The sequence below is a fragment of the Lissotriton vulgaris genome, chromosome 5, assembly GCF_964263255.1.
Source record: "Lissotriton vulgaris chromosome 5, aLisVul1.2, whole genome shotgun sequence".
NCBI lineage: Eukaryota > Metazoa > Chordata > Amphibia > Caudata > Salamandridae > Lissotriton > Lissotriton vulgaris.
The window spans coordinates 4,375,921-4,391,407 of NC_141693.1; the positions used below are offsets into that span (position 1 = coordinate 4,375,921).

General features: G+C 51.4%; 1 protein-coding gene across 1 annotated transcript in view; it reads left to right on the forward strand.

Annotated features, from left to right (window-relative positions):
* Nucleotides 1–15,487, forward strand: part of TAPBP (TAP binding protein) — a 110,149-nt gene that overhangs the window by 18,403 nt on the left and 76,259 nt on the right. Inside the window, exons 2-3 of the mRNA XM_086920617.1 lie at nucleotides 453–671; nucleotides 9,299–9,574. Coding sequence (XP_086776743.1) covers nucleotides 453–671; nucleotides 9,299–9,574 — 495 coding nt within the window. The remainder of the gene's footprint in view (nucleotides 1–452; nucleotides 672–9,298; nucleotides 9,575–15,487) is intronic.

The window sequence follows — 15,487 nt, forward strand, 5'->3', positions numbered from 1 at the left end:
TCGGAAGCTTGTTTCCGGTCCAGGGAAGACATGGCTTGGCAGTTCGGGCTGGACTGTTCCCATGAGGCACAGGGTCAGACTGATTTGCATATAGCCATGTCTGAACTGGGGTGGCAGAGTGGGCTAAAGAACGGTGATGGATTAAACCCAGATCTTTTGACTGGGTGTGAGTGTTTGATTGATTCAGATGCTCCGTCCATCACCACCCCCTTTTGTACCGATTATTTGAGGCAAATCACACCTCACACTGGCCTCGGGTGCACCTCACACCTCACACCTGATTTCACTGGTTATGTTGCACTCCCACCTCTGAGTCCCAGAGGTATGTGCCACGCCTCGCCATGGGCTGTGGGAGTACGCTTAGCGCCACTCGCTGTGGTCCTGGTATAGTGCTTTATACTTGCATGTGTCAGATGTCTCATAATCCCTAACTCTCTGTCATACACTTTCAGCTCTGCTGGGGGTCGCCGGCTGTGTGGAGACCACATCCCTGGGCACCCTGGTGGACTGCTGGTACGTGGAGGAGGTCAAGGGTCACGCGGGCTCCTTCGCCAGAGGTGTGTCGCAAAGGAAGGCCCTGATGTTGTTACGTGATGACGTCCAACGAACCAAGGCGCTAGACTTCACTGTGCCCCAGGACGTGGAGGCCGGCCTCTTCTTCGACGTGATTGGTGAGTTCATCTGTCATTCTGGAGGTAAATGGTACACGTGCCTGGTGAGTCTACCTATCACTGTAGGGTTAGCTGAAGGGACTGGTGAGTTCACCTGTCACACTGGAGGTGAATAGTGCATGTGCCTGGTGAGGTCATCTGTCACTTTGAGGGCAGCTGAAGGGACTGGTTAGTTCACCTGTCACACTGAAGGTGGTCAAAAGGGACTGGTGCTTGTGCCTGGTGAGTCCACCTATCACTGTAGGGATAGCTGAAGGAACTAGTGAGTTCATCAGGCAAGCTAGAGGTGGTAGAAGGGACTGTTGCTTGTGACTCGTGAGGGTGATTGAAGGGACTCATGTCTGTCATTGGTGAATTCGCATGTTATTGTGGGGATGTCTGGTGTCTGTGATTGATGAGTTCACCTGTCACTGTGGGGATGTCTGGTGTCTGTGATTGGTGAGTTCACCTATCACTGTGGGGATGTCTGATTCCTGTGATTGGTGAGTTCACCTGTCACTTTAGGGGTGGCTGGATACTGTGATCGGTGAGTTTATCTGTCACTCTACGGGTGGTGAGCCAGTGCAGGTCTCTCAGGTGAGGTGTGATGTGGCTGGGTGAGTGATGTTGAGGATTAGGCGTGCGGAGGCATTCTGGATGCGTTGGAACCGTTTCAGGAGTTTGGTCGAGGCTCCTGAGTAGAGGGTGTTTCCGTAGTCCAGTCTGCTGCTGACGAGGGCCTGGGTGACCGTCCTTTTCATTTCGGTGGGGATCCACTTGTAGATCCGGCGGAGCATGCGAAGGGTGTTGAAGCAGGAGGAAGAGACGGCGTTGACCTGCTTCGTCATGGAGAGGGTCGAGTCGAGGATGACCCTAGGTTGCGTGTGTGGTCGGTGGCTGTCTGAGCAGTTCCTAGTATGGTCGGCCACCAGGAGTCGTCCCAGGCCGAGGATGTGGATCCGAGGATGAGGACCTCCGTCTTGTTCGAGTTCAGCTTCAGTCGACTGTTTCTCATCCTTTCGGCGACGGCCTTCATTCCTTCGTGGAGGTTGGTTTTGGCGGTCAGGGGGTCTTTGGTGAGGGAAAGGATCAGCTGGGTGTCATCGGCGTAGGAGATGATGTTGAGGTCGTGCAGTCGGGTGATGTGGGCGAGCGGTGCCATGTAGATGTTGAACTACGTTGGGCTGAGGGATGTGCCCTGGGGTATGCCGCAGATGATCTCTGTGGCTTCGGAGCGGAAGGGGGGGAGACGGAGAGGAAGGAGGTGGTCCAGTCCAGGGCCTTCTCTTGGATCCCGGCGTCGTGGAGGCGTGTTCGTAGTGTGCGGTGGCAGACCATGTCGAAGGCGGCTGACAGGTCCAGGAGGATGAGGGCCATTGGTTTCTCCGTTGTCTAGCAGGGTCCTGATGTCACCGGTGGTGGCGATGAGGGCAGTTTTGGTGCTGTTGTTGTTGCAAAACCCGGACTGGGACGGGTCCAGGATGCTGTTCTCCTCGAGAAATCTGGTCAGTTGTTTGTTGACGGTCTTTTCGATTACCTACGCCAGTAACTAGAGCAGGGAGATGGGCCGGAAGTTTTTGAGGTCCTTGGGGTCCGCCTTGGGTTTCTTGAGTAGGGCGTTGATCTCGGCGTGCTTCCAGCTCTCCGGGAAGGTTGCTGTCTCGAAGGAGATGTTGATGGCTTTCCGGAGATGGGGTGCGATGGTGGTGCTGGCTTTGTTGAAGATGTGGTGTGGGCAAGGGTCTTCCGGGATCCGGAGTGGACGGAGTTCATGATCTTGCTGGTATCGTCATAGTTAATGTTGGTCCAGGAGATCAGGCAGTTGGTGCGGGTGGTGGTCGTGGGGGCGGGGGTCTCGGTGGTTGCCGGGGTGGTCGGGGGGTGTTGAAACTGTCATGGATGTCTGTGATCTTGCGGTGGAAGAAGGTGGCCAGTGAGTCGCACAGGTCTTGCGTAGGTGGGATGTCGTTGGTGTTGGCGCTGGGGTTGGAGAGTTCCTTCACGATGTTGAAGAGCTCTTTGCTGTTTTGTGCCTTGTTGTCTAGGTAGTCTTTGAACGAGGCCCGTTTGGCGGATCTGATGAGGTGGTAGTGTCTGTGGGTGGCATTCTTGTGGGCTGTGTAGCTTTCCGGTGTTTGTTCACGGATCCAGTTCTTCTCTAGCTTTCGGCAGGTTTGCTTGGAAGTCTGGAGGTCTTCAGAGAACCAGCTTGCTTTCTTTCTGGTGTGGCTGTTGGAGAGTTCCTTGAGCATGGCAAGGGTGTTGGCGCAGTTGTCGATCCACTGTCTGAGGTTGCGGGCGGCGGGGTCGGTCGGGTCTGCGGGTGGGCTCTGGGCGAGGGTGGTGGTTAGCTGGTCTTTGGTGACTTTGTTCCAGCAGCGGCGGGGGTTCTGTTGAGTGCTGTGGTGCGTGGTGGGTTTCCTGAAGGTGAAGTGGATGCAGAGATGGTCGGTCCAGTGGAGTTCGGTGGTGTGGTTGCAGGAGACGAGGTTTGCGGTGAAGATGGGGTCAAGCGTGTGGCCGGTGGAGTGGATGGGTGTTGTGACGAGTTGTATGAGGCGGAGGTTGGCGAGGTTGTCGATCAGGGTAAGTTGGGGTCGTTGTTGTTCTCGAAGTGAAAGTTCATTCAGGTCCCCGAGGAGGATGTAGTCCGTGGAGGCGAGGACGTGTGTGCTGACTAAGTCGTCAATGGAATAGCTGAACTGTGGTCGGGGCCCGGGGGGTCTGTAGATCAGAGTTCCTCTGAGGGTGGTGTTTGGGTCGGTGTGGATATGGAAGTGCAAGTGTTCAGCGGTGCTGAGGGTGTCGTCGGCGTGTGTCGAGATTTTGTGTCTCTGTGGACGATGGCAATTCCTCCTCCTATTCCGTTGGTGCAGTCCTTGCGGGTGATCTTGTAACCTTCTGGGACGGCTATGGTGATGTCCGGTGCCGAGCAGGGGTTCAGCCAGGTCTCCGTCAGGAAGGCGACGTCCGGGGTGTTGGATCGAGTAGGGGCCAGAGTTCATGGGCGTGTTTGCGTGCGGAGCGGGTGTTGAGAAGGATGCATCTGAGGTAGTAGGGTTCTTTGGTAGGTGGGTTGGCAGGCCGGATGCTGGTGAAGCTGCAGTTCCGGCAGGAGAAGGGACTTGCGTGCGCTTCGGGGCGGCCAGGAAGCAGGTGTGTGGGCGTCCTGTGTTGAGTGCATGGAGGGTGCTGGAGTCGTAGTGGAGGCGGGTGTCGTGGCATTTGCGGGGGCCAGGGGTCTTGGCGCTGGGCGCAGTGAGTTCATCTGCCACGCTAGGGATGGTCTGGTGGCTGTGATGGGTGAGTTCACCTGTCACTCTAGATGTGGCTAGTGCCCTGTGATTGGTGTGTTCATCTTATTCTCTGGGGATGGCTGTGATTGTTGAGTTCATCTGCCACTATAGGAATGTCTGGTTCCTGTGATCGGCAAGTTCACTTGTCTCTCTAGGGGCCTCTGGTGGCTGTGTTTGTTGAGTTCATCTGTCTCCCAAGGGGAGGCTGTGATTGGTGAGCTCACCTGTCACTATGGGGATGTCTGGATCCTGTGATCGGAGAATTCACCTGTCTCTCTAGCGGTGGCTGGTGGCTGTGATTGGTGAGTACATCGGTTTCTCTTGGGGTGCTTAGTGCTTCTAATTGGTGGGGGTGATCGAAGGGGCTCATGTCTTTGATTGGTGAATTAACCTGTCACTGTGGAGATGTCTGGTTCCTGTGATCGGCAAGTTCACCTGTCTCTCTAGGGGTAGTAGGTGCCTGTGATTGGTGAGTTCCTCTTTTTCTCTAGGTGTGTCCTCTGTCTGTGATTGGTGAGCTCACCTGTCACCGTAGAAGTGGCTCTGATTTGTGAGTTCATCTGTTACTCTAGGCGTGGCTATGATTGGTGAGCTCTCCTGTCACTCTGGGGGTGGCTGGAGACTGTGATTGGTGAATTCATCTGTTTCTCTGGGGGTGGCTGTGATTGGTGAGATCACCTGTCACTATGGGGATGTCTGGTTCCTGTGTTCAGTGAGTTTACCTGTCTCTGTAGGGGTGGCTGGTGCCTGTGATTGGTAAGTTCACCTGTCACTGTGGGGATGTCTGGATCCTGTGATTGGTGAATTCATCTGTTTCTCTGGGGGTGGCTTTGATTGGTGAGCTCTCCTGTCACTCCGGGGGTGGCTGGAGACTGTGATTAGTGAGTTCACCTGTCACTGTGGGGATGTCTGGATCCTGTGATTGGTGAATTCATCTGTTTCTCTGGCGGTGGCTGTGATTGGTGAGATCACCTGTCACTATGGTGATGCCTGGTTCCTGTGTTCAGTGAGTTCACCTGTCTCTCTGGGGTGGCTGATGCCTGGTGGAGGCACCATGGAGCGTTCATCTGTCACTGACGTGGTGACCTTGCAGGACCTTTATAAGTTAGTTTAGGGTTGGGATTGAATGTGTTCTACTTCGCCCTCTTTTACCACTTTTTGTTCTCCCCTGGCTGCTAAGAGGACACTGAGCAAGAGTTTGATCCAGGATCGATCAAGTTCTCGAGAAAGCAATCAGTCAGCAACTCACTGAACACCTGGTACATAACAACTTCCTGGACCCCTCTCAATCTGAATTTCAAGCCAACTACGGCGCTGAGACAGCCTTGATCGCAGACACCAACAAAAACATGGACCCTATTTGACAGCAGAGAGTCTGCTGCCCCCATCCTCCTGTACCTGTCAGCCGCCTTCGACACTGTCTCCCATCACATCCTGATCAACAGACTCTACAACATTGGAATCCAGGGAGACACCTTCAAATGGATCGCCTCAAACCTCACCGGAGGAGCCCAGAGACTCCGTCTCTCACCGCTCACTAGAGAACCCAAGAAGATCATCTGGCAAGCCAAAAGGGATCTTCCCTCAGCCCCTCCTCTTCAACACCTGCATGAACCATCCCCGCCAACACCATCAGATTGCACAGACTCAACATCATCTCCTACGCCAACGACACCCAGCTCATTGTCTCGCTGTCCTACGGCACCAGAGCCAACTTCCACAGATGTATGATGGACTTCGCCAACTGGATGAAGGACAACGGTCTCAGGCTAAACACGGACAAGATGTAAGTCCTCGTCTTTGGGAATAACACCTCGCCATGGAACGACACATGGGGGCTTGCAGAACTGGGCCCTCCCCTCACCACGAAAGACCACGTCTGCAACCTCGGCTTCATCCTGGACAGCAAGCTATCTATGAAGAAACAGGTAAACATAGTCTCATCCCCCGGCTTCCACACCCTATGAATGCTCTGCAAGGTATTCAGGTGGCTCCCAGTCAACACCAGAAGGACCGTCACGAAGGACCTCATCACCAGCAGGCTGGACCATGGGAACACACTTTACATAGGAATCGCTGCACGCCTCCTGAAGAAACTACCGACAACACAAAACTTAGCGGCCAGACTCATCCTCGACCTCCCCAGAAGGACTCACATCGCACCGCACCTCAAGAAGCCACACTGGCTCCGAATCTAAGATGCTAACCCAGGCATACAAAGGCCTGCACAACATAGGACCAGCTACATGAACAAACGCTTGACCTTCCACCAACCGACCAGACACCTATGATCATGCTCCCTTTTCCTTGCAGACACACCCTGGATTCGCCAAGCGAGCAGCGGAGGACGCTCCTTCTCGCACCTGGCAGCAAAGACATGGATCTCCCTTCCCCTGCACCCCAGGACCGCCTCATAGCGCCGGGGATTCAGGAAAGGACTCCAGACCTAGCTCTTTGAATGAATATATCACCATGCAGCACAAAACAACTCCAGCGCCTTGAGTCCCTCGTGGGTGATTTGCAGCACTTTATAAATATCTGCTTGATTGAGTGTACTTAGTTATGGGGGCTTCATGCCAGCCCTCTTCCTCCGTTGGTATGTTATGTTTTTCACATTTTTCTTCTGCCTGGAGTAAGCTTTAGGAGGTGTTTGTTCGACTCCTGTACATTTCTGCGTTTTATAATGGAAAAAAACTTTGTACTTTATTTTTCTAATTCGATTTGGGATTTTTATTGTTTTGCATTTTGACTTAACTACTGTTTTAGTCCTGCATAAATTCTTTACACATTGCTGTAAGTTAAGCCTGTCTGCTCTGTGCTATGGCTACCAGGGGGAAAACAGTAGGAACAAATGATGGATGGAATGCTAAACAATATAAACACTCACCCCCAGTCACAAAGATCTTGGTTTAACCCATCATTCTTTAGCTCACTTTGCCACCTCAGTTTGCACCCAGCCATATGCAACTGAGTCTTGAACCTGTGCCTCGTGGGAACAGTTCAGACCAAACTGCCAAGCCAGGTCTTCCCTGGATCAGAAACCAGCATCCTGGGACCGGTTTTGGGGCATCACCACTCAACAGCCAGGCTAGCTTAAGTCCAGTGGCAAAGTGAGCAAGAGACCCACTTCTGGGCAGACCCTTCCCACTTAGGGCGACAAAAGCAAAATGAACAAATTATTGATGGAATGCTGAACAATACAAACATTCGTCCCTAGTCACAAACATCTCGGTATAATCCATCATTCTTTAGCTCACTTCCCCATCCCAGTTTGGACCTAGCCATATGCAGATCAGTCTGACCCTGTGCCTCATGGGAACAGTCCAGCCGAACTGCCAAGCCAGGTCTTCCCTGGACCAGAAACAAGGATCGTGGGACCGGTTTGGACTGATTTTCATATGTCTGGGTCTTAACTGGGGTTGCGTGGTGAGCAAAAGAACGATGATTTTAACCCAGATCTGTGGCTGGGGGTGAATGTTTGGATTGTTCAACATTCCGTCCCTCATTTGTTCCTCTTGCACCTGGCTACCAGGGGGGGGGGGGTAAGCGCAGATTAATTTAGTGACTTGGAGGGTTCACCCTGACAAGGGTTGTGATTATTCCTTGAAGAGGGCCGTCGCCCATCCCAAATAATATTCTAGGTTCCTATACCGCACCCCATAGATACTTTAGGGGGGTGTGTTGGCCCCAACAGGTGTCACCTCCTCTGTCCTTGGGATGTTTCATAGCTGTGACTGCCCATGTGACCTACATTTAAATAAACTCCTGTTCTTCACAGAACGTGTGGCTCTGACATGACATTGAAATCTGTCATACATAGTACCAACTCTGAGAGAAAGGACAAACTACTCACTGTCCTCACCGAGGGGCTTTATGGGTATGAGGGAAGGACACGGCTTCTCCTATCAGAGTGCAGGAGCACTCAGGCCTGAGACACCCTTGATCAACAACCGTATCCACACAGAGGTTACTGTGCAGCTCCCTCCGACTGCCGAAGAGCCCCAGGAGCAGGCAGCGCGGTGTGTATTTCAGGGGGAAGTGCATTTGAGAGCTCTATGCTGTTAGGTTGGGGTAGGCACACTGAAGAGACCTGGTCAGTGCTTCCAAAGTAGGGATTTGTTTTCAGTGCGTATTCTGTCAACAGGGTGGGAGTGTCGGATGGACTTTGGGTTGGTCAGAGCATTAATTTGGAATGGTGTTGGCTTGAATTTGGTGGACGGTTGGATGACGCATTGGTCTGATTTAGACGTAGGTATGGATGGGTCATTGGCTTGGAAGTGGCTTGGCTGCTATGATGCCTGGTGATAGTTAGATAGAGGTTTAGAAGAGGTTTGGTTTCATTGGGGTAGAGGTACTGACAGGGCACTGGTGTTGACTTGAAGTTAGTTTAGGTAGGATGGAATGTAGGCGGAGTGTCTATTTTGGAGGGAGATTGGTTAGGGCGAAGCAGCTGTGTGGGCAGGGTGTTTTTCTGTTCTGGAAGTTACTCTGGCTAGAGCAGAGGTGTGGCCAGAGTGCTTGTGTTGACAGGAGGTTGGTATGGGTGGAGAGTTTGAAAGATTGTTGGGGGAAGTGTAGGATTTATTCAAGTGGTTACATCAGAATAGTAGTGTTGAGGCGTTAGGGGAAGGGGGGTTACTTGTGGGCATTGTTTTTCTTTGGTGTTGGTCTGATTACGCTACAGCTTATTTGGCTCCATTTAAGGCCATATGTCAGGAGAGAGCTTTGCTTCTGGTGTTGGCTTGGGCTTGGTTTGGGTTTGTTGGAGTGTAACTCTGGGCCTGGTGTTAGCCTGGTCTTGGCTTTGTTCCAACGTTGCTTTCTGCCTGGTCTTGGTTTTTTTGTGGTGAAGGTTTTTCTCCGGTATTGTCTGGGTTGGATTGGTGTTACTTAGCTGTGGTCTTGACTGTAAAATGGTGTTCTTTTGAGCCTGGCCTGGTTTTGAGGTGGACCTTAGGTCCTGGGGTTGGCTGTGGCCTGGTGGTGGCTTGGGCCATTGGTTTTGTTGAAGGGGAGCTGGGCTTTGTGTTGACTTGTGTGTACCATTTGCTTGATCCTGGGCTTAATATTTTTGGCCTTGACTTTTAGGTCAAGAGTTTACTTGGTTCTGGCCTTTGTTCTGTTGGGGGTTTTAGGTCAGGATGTTGGTTTGGGCCTGGTGGCTTTTTGCGGTAAGGGTTGGCTTGGACGCGACTTTGGCGTGGGCTATCACCTGATGTTGGTGTAAGCCGAGGATTGGCAGCGGCAAGGTATTAGTTTGGCTGTGGTGAAGCTCTGCTCAGGGTGCTGGCTTGGGTTGGGTGATGCTGGTATCTCTCTCTCTGTGACCTTTTCCCTTCTCTCTCTTTGCAGACCCCACCAGAAGGCTCCTGAACCGCAGGTTTCGCCAGCAGCGGGCGTCCGAGCAGAGGCTCGCCTCATTCTGTGAGGTGTCCCCCTTTAAACCCCAGGCAGCCTTCCTGGATTGGGCCCTGTCTCTGACCCCAGAGCAGCAGAGCCCCCCAGACCTGGGTGGGGATTGGTACACCAGCATTCTGCAGGACCCCCAGAAGACCTTCAGCATCTCCAGCGTCCACAGGGGGGTGCCGGGACCTGAGGGCCAGCAGGAGCAGGCCAAGAGCACCATGGGTAAGCGTCCCCACAACACTCCTTGACAGGATTGGGGGGGGGGAGAGCCAGAAGTAATTGACATTTTCACTTTTGCAGCATTCCTATAGGTTCACATGCTTTGCATACTTCTGCCATCTAGTGGTTGGTTGGGAAATGCATTTTGTTTAATGACCCTTCTTTGTGTGTCAAGAATGAGAATCCTCAAGAGGCCTCAAGTGGCTCAATCGCCCGAAGCCCATACCTTAGCGCCGTATAGCGCCTCTTCAGTGTGGATCAAGGCAGGCGACTGTACTGCGGGGCCCGATTCAGCGACTGGTGCTGGAAGAGATTGTAAAAGGGCATCTGATATACATGTTCACTGTTTTGTGTTCCTAGAGCATCAAAAAGGCTCCTTTTCAGTTTTGTTCCTTCTGTCTAGAAACATCCAGCAAGCACTGGGCGTATCATCGGTGTTTCAGGACGTAGCTTGCAGTAATGTTCGACACAAAACACTTTGCGGAAGCATTAAGCACAGTTACTTGTGGGTTCTTCTAGCGCTTAAGAAAGTGCAAAGGCCGCGGAGTGCGAGTTCACTGCAGTAGACGAGGCTGCAATTCAGATAGTTCCTTGATGCCAAAGACTCCTACTACATCGCCTCCGTGAAGGTTCCCTCGGCAGACCGGTGGGCGCCACTCCACTCTACGCCACTGCACTCCACTTATTTCCACTCTGCACCACTCCACCTTATGCCACTCCTCTCTTAGCCTCTCTATCCCACACAACGGCACTCTTGCCACTGCACTCTACATGATGACACTCCACTCTGCCACTCCATGCCACACTACCCACTGTACTTCACTCTATGCTACTCCACTGTATGCCACCCACTGCACTCCACTCCATGCCACTCTACGCCTCACCACCCCGCTCTGTTCCCCACTCTATGCTACTCTGTTCTATCCCAGTCTACTCTAAGCAATTCCACTGTACGCCACTACACTTTACTCCACAGCACTCTACACCATTCGATGCAATGCCGCTATACACCACTCCACTCTGCTCTATACCAATCCAATCTACACCACTCCATTCTGTGCCCTTCTATGCCACTCTGAAGTGCTCTACTCTTCGCCATTCCATGTTTTGCCACTCCACCCTACTCTCTGCCACCCTACTCTCTGCCACCCTACTCTCTGCCACCCTACTCTCCGCCACCCTACTCTCCGCCACCCTACTCTCCGCCACCCTACTCTCCGGCACCCTGCTCTCCGCTTCCCTACTCTCCGCCACCCTACTCTCCGCCACCCTACTCTCCGCCACCCTACTCTCCGCCACCCTACTCTCTGCCACCCTACTCTCCGCCACCCTACTCTCTGCCACCCTACTCTCTGCCACCCTACTCTCTGCCACCCTGCTCTCCTCCACCCTACTCTCCTCCACCCTACTCTCCGCCACCCTACTCTCTGCCACCCTACTCTCCGCTTCTCTACTCTCTGCCACCCTACTCTCCGCTTCTCTACTCTCTGCCACCCTACTCTCCGCTACCCTACTCTCTGGCACCCTGCTCTCCACCACCCTGCTCTCCGCCACCCTGCTCTCCGCCACCCTACTCTCCGCCACCCTACTCTCTGCCACCCTGCTCTCCGACACCCTGCTCTCCGACACCCTGCTCTCCTCCACCCTGCTCTCTGCCACCCTGCTCTCCTCCACCCTGCTCTCTGCCACCCTACTCTCTGCCACCCTGCTCTCCGACACCCTGCTCTCCTCCACCCTGCTCTCCTCCACCCTGCTCTCGGCCATCCTGCTCTCTGCCATCCTACTGTCCGCCACCCTACTCTCCGCCACCCTACTCTCCGCCACCCTACTCTCCGCCACCCTACTCTCCGCCACCCTACTCTCCGCCACCCTACTCTCTGCCACCCTACTCTCCGCTTCTCTATTCTCTGCCACCCTACTCTCCGCTACCCTACTCTCTGGCACCCTGCTCTCCACCACCCTGCTCTCCGCCACCCTACTCTCTGCCACCCTACTCTCTGCCACCCTACTCTCTGCCACCCTGCTCTCCGACACCCTGCTCTCCTCCACCCTGCTCTCCTCCACCCTGCTCTCTGCCACCCTGCTCTCTGCCACCCTGCTCTCTGCCACCCTGCTCTCTGCCACCCTGCTCTCCGCCACCCTGCTCTCCTCCACCCTGCTCTCTGCCACCCTGCTCTCTGCCACCCTGCTCTCTGCCACCCTGCTCTCTGCCACCCTGCTCTCCGCCACCCTGCTCTCCGCCACCCTACTCTCCGACACTCTTTTTTGGGATTATGGTCGTCTTACATTATACAAAGCTCCTTGGTGATTCCACCGACCTTAGAAAACAACCTCCCTAACACCTGCGTGAACCATGGAGAAGCGCTGCGAATGTTGGACCTTAATGCGGACATTGAGCGCTGCCTCTTCGTCGGCTTATCTGGGAAAAGTTCATCTCTTGGCCGTGATGGTGGCTGTTTGGCTTGAAGTGATTACCAGGGGGCTTGAAGACCGTACCCAGTAAAAGGAGGTCCCCGGCCTCACTCAAGGAGCAGAGTACCACCCTCCTGGGACCTCAGACCTGAGCAGGTTTGAGGGACCAGCCGTGCCCCAGTGGAGAGCTGTGCTGGTTGAGCTGAATCCTGCCCTGCAATGCAGAATAGTCACTCTCCTTAGGGCTACAAGTTAGGCTGTCAGTTTATCTCAGTTAGCCAATGACAAATGTGGTGTTTTGAGGTCATAAATTCAAATCTCTGTAGGGCAGATTCATCCATTCATTCTTCGGTGTACCATGAATCCATATTTCCTCCTCTATCCTTCTGCTATCCTTCCAAATCCAAATAAGTGACTAACCTATCCACCACTTATATGTACTTGCATGTTTCACTATACTAATTCAACACTAATCCTCTATGGGTCCCGGAGTAGCGTGCTGCTTGCCGAAAATGCGCTTCGACACCTCGTAGGGGGTAGTAAGCGCTATACAAATGCAATTACAATACAATACAATAAATCCTGTAATAGTGACATCTGTTATTTACAGCACTTAGAAACTGCATAAGTGAGTTATGGAAATATATTATCGTTATTATTATAATCCGTCTGCTGCCTGTACCTAGCAGTCCTTGTGTCCAGTGGCCTCCGTGTGCCGGGTGTGGAATGTTGCGGCACAAACACAGAGCTCTAACTGTTGTGCTGCGCTGGCGCCATTCAGGGCCTATTCTGGTGACAACACCTAGGGTCAGATGTAGGTAGCCCTTTACCGGTCTGAAACGGCCGAAAATACAGATTTTCGGCCGTTTCCGACCGGTAAAGGGCTATGGAGATGTAGGGGCAAAAAAAACGTACATTTTCGCTAATTTTACCGAATCGGTAATTTTACCGAATCGGTAAAATGACAGAATCAGTAAATTTACCGATTCTGTACATTTTACCGATTCGGTAAATTTACCATTCGGTAAAGATACCGAAAATGTATTTTGTGATGTAGGTAGCACTTCTAACAGTGCTACAGGACCTTTAGAATTCGGTATTTACCATGCAATACAATTGTATGGTAAATTACGAATTCTCGTGTACATGCACATTTGTGCATGTACACCTGTGCCATGTGGCACACAGACATGCCCTAAGGGCATGTATGTGTGCCACATGGCACAAAAGCCAGTTACAGGGGTGCAACAGGGTGTCAAAGTGACACCCTGTCCCCCTTAGCAATTCGGTATTACCGATTCGGTAAATACCGAATCGGTATTTGCTATTGAATCCTCTGGGCTTCTTGGGCCCGATGTAGGTAAATCCCATTTGCCGATTTTGAAATACCGAATTTTACCGATTCGGTATTTCAAAATCGGTAAATGGGATGTAGGTCCCAACATCTGGATTCGTTACCGAATCCTTAACAATTCATTAATTACCGATTCGGTAAATACCGAATCGGTAATGCCCATTCATTCCTATGGGCTTTGAAGCCCATAGGAATGATTAGGCATTACCGATTCGGTATTTAACGAATCGGTAATTAATGAATTCACAAGGGTGCAGGGGGTGTCACTTTGACACCCTCTAGCACCCCCAAAACGGGCATGTGTGCAATGTGGCACACAGACATGCCCTAAGGGCACGTCTGTCTGTCACATGGCACATGTGTACATGCACAGATGTGCATGTACACAGGAATCGGTATTTTACCATGGATTTGTATTCCATGGTAAAATACCGATTCTGTATGCCATGTGCCAATGGGAAATTGGCTACCCACATAGCATTTTCGGTAATTTTACCGAATCGGTAAATATTACCGATTCGGTAATTATTACCGAATCGGTACTTATTACCGATTCGGTAATAATAACGATTCGGTAAAATTACCGAATATGTGCACCTACATCTCCCTAGCCCTTTACCGATCGGAAACGGCCGAAAATCGGTATTTTCGGCCGATTCCGATCGGTAAAGGGCTACCTACATCTGGCCCCAAGGCCCATAGGATTTAATAGCAAATACTGATTCGGTATTTACCGAATCGGTAAATACCGAATCTTACCGATTCGGTAAAAAATACCAAATTTTTAACTACATCTCATTTACCGATTCATAAATACCGAATCGGTAAAATTCGGTATTTATGAATCGGTAAAATGAGATTACCTACATCTAGCCCCTAGTGTGGTAAGGGATAGCGACCACCAGCCATGAGGCCAGACCAGGTCCTTCGTGCTATCGACAGCCCCCCGCCGAGCCTGAAGAACCCCTGATGACTTGAGGCCAGAGAGGAAGCAGCCACACGTCACCAGAAGAATCCGAACCATGACCAGGTGCACCCAGGAGGCTGCAGGCTGCAGGTACCCTATGTCCCTCAGTGCCCCAAGGCCTGGTGGACAGCATACATCTTCACCTGCTGTTCATCTGAGTAATAAATCTGACCCGTACTTCATATCCTTTATGGAAACTTGTATTTCTTTTACAAATTTGAACTGCATATGAGTGCGTGATCTGCGGTCTCAGCATCCCACTGTAGACAATGAAGGTGTAACCTAATGAAGGTAACATCTGAGGAGGGTGTATGTTATGAAGGTGTAACCTACCGCGGTAACATCTGTGGAGGGTATTGTGAACTTCCTGCTTCTTTCGAGATTCTTGGATACATTTGTGCTTTTTAAATTTAATTTTATTAATGCTTTATTGGAGTTTAGTGTTTTCATACTTTTGTACCATTGAAAACTGCCCATAAGATTCATGTAATTCAAAATCAGGAATACAAAATAGTAATAATTTACAACATTCGGCCACAAGCGTTATAAAAACATGCAGGTGATCCGGCTCATTCATCGTAGTTAATAATTTCTTAACATTAACACCGCAAAACTGTACCTTTTTCCAGCGGTTAGACACCTATACCAAGGCATCAAGCACTATATAACTTTAAAAGCAAGTGCATATAAATGAAGAGTTGTCTCCTGCACATACCTTTCCTGTAAGGGGAACTTTCCAGTGGCTTTTGTATCCAGAGTCCTCAGTTCTTGTTCCCTAATACAGCCATAACCATTTCTAACATGGGCTGGAGGCAGCATCCTAGTATCTCTGAGTCACAGAGGATTTGTAACACTCCCCTAAGATTACCCTACAGCTACAATGTAGAGCAAACAGATCTTGCTCTACATTTCTGTTTGTTGCTGCACATTGGAATTAGTGCGTAAACTGTTCTTTAGGCGCTACTGAAACATTGCTTGGATCTAATCATTTTACAATAATCCATATAGAAACAAGAGGCCCCACCAAATTCGAGCTCCAGCAGACATGGTAGGTGGACTTAATCAACTCCAGTGATTGTCAAAGTAATTCACATTTTAGTAAACTCAGCCTTCCTTCAGGTCTGGGGTGGAAGTGGGGGCACACATTTGCTGCCTTTAAAAGTAGAGATCCATCTTCTTAGAA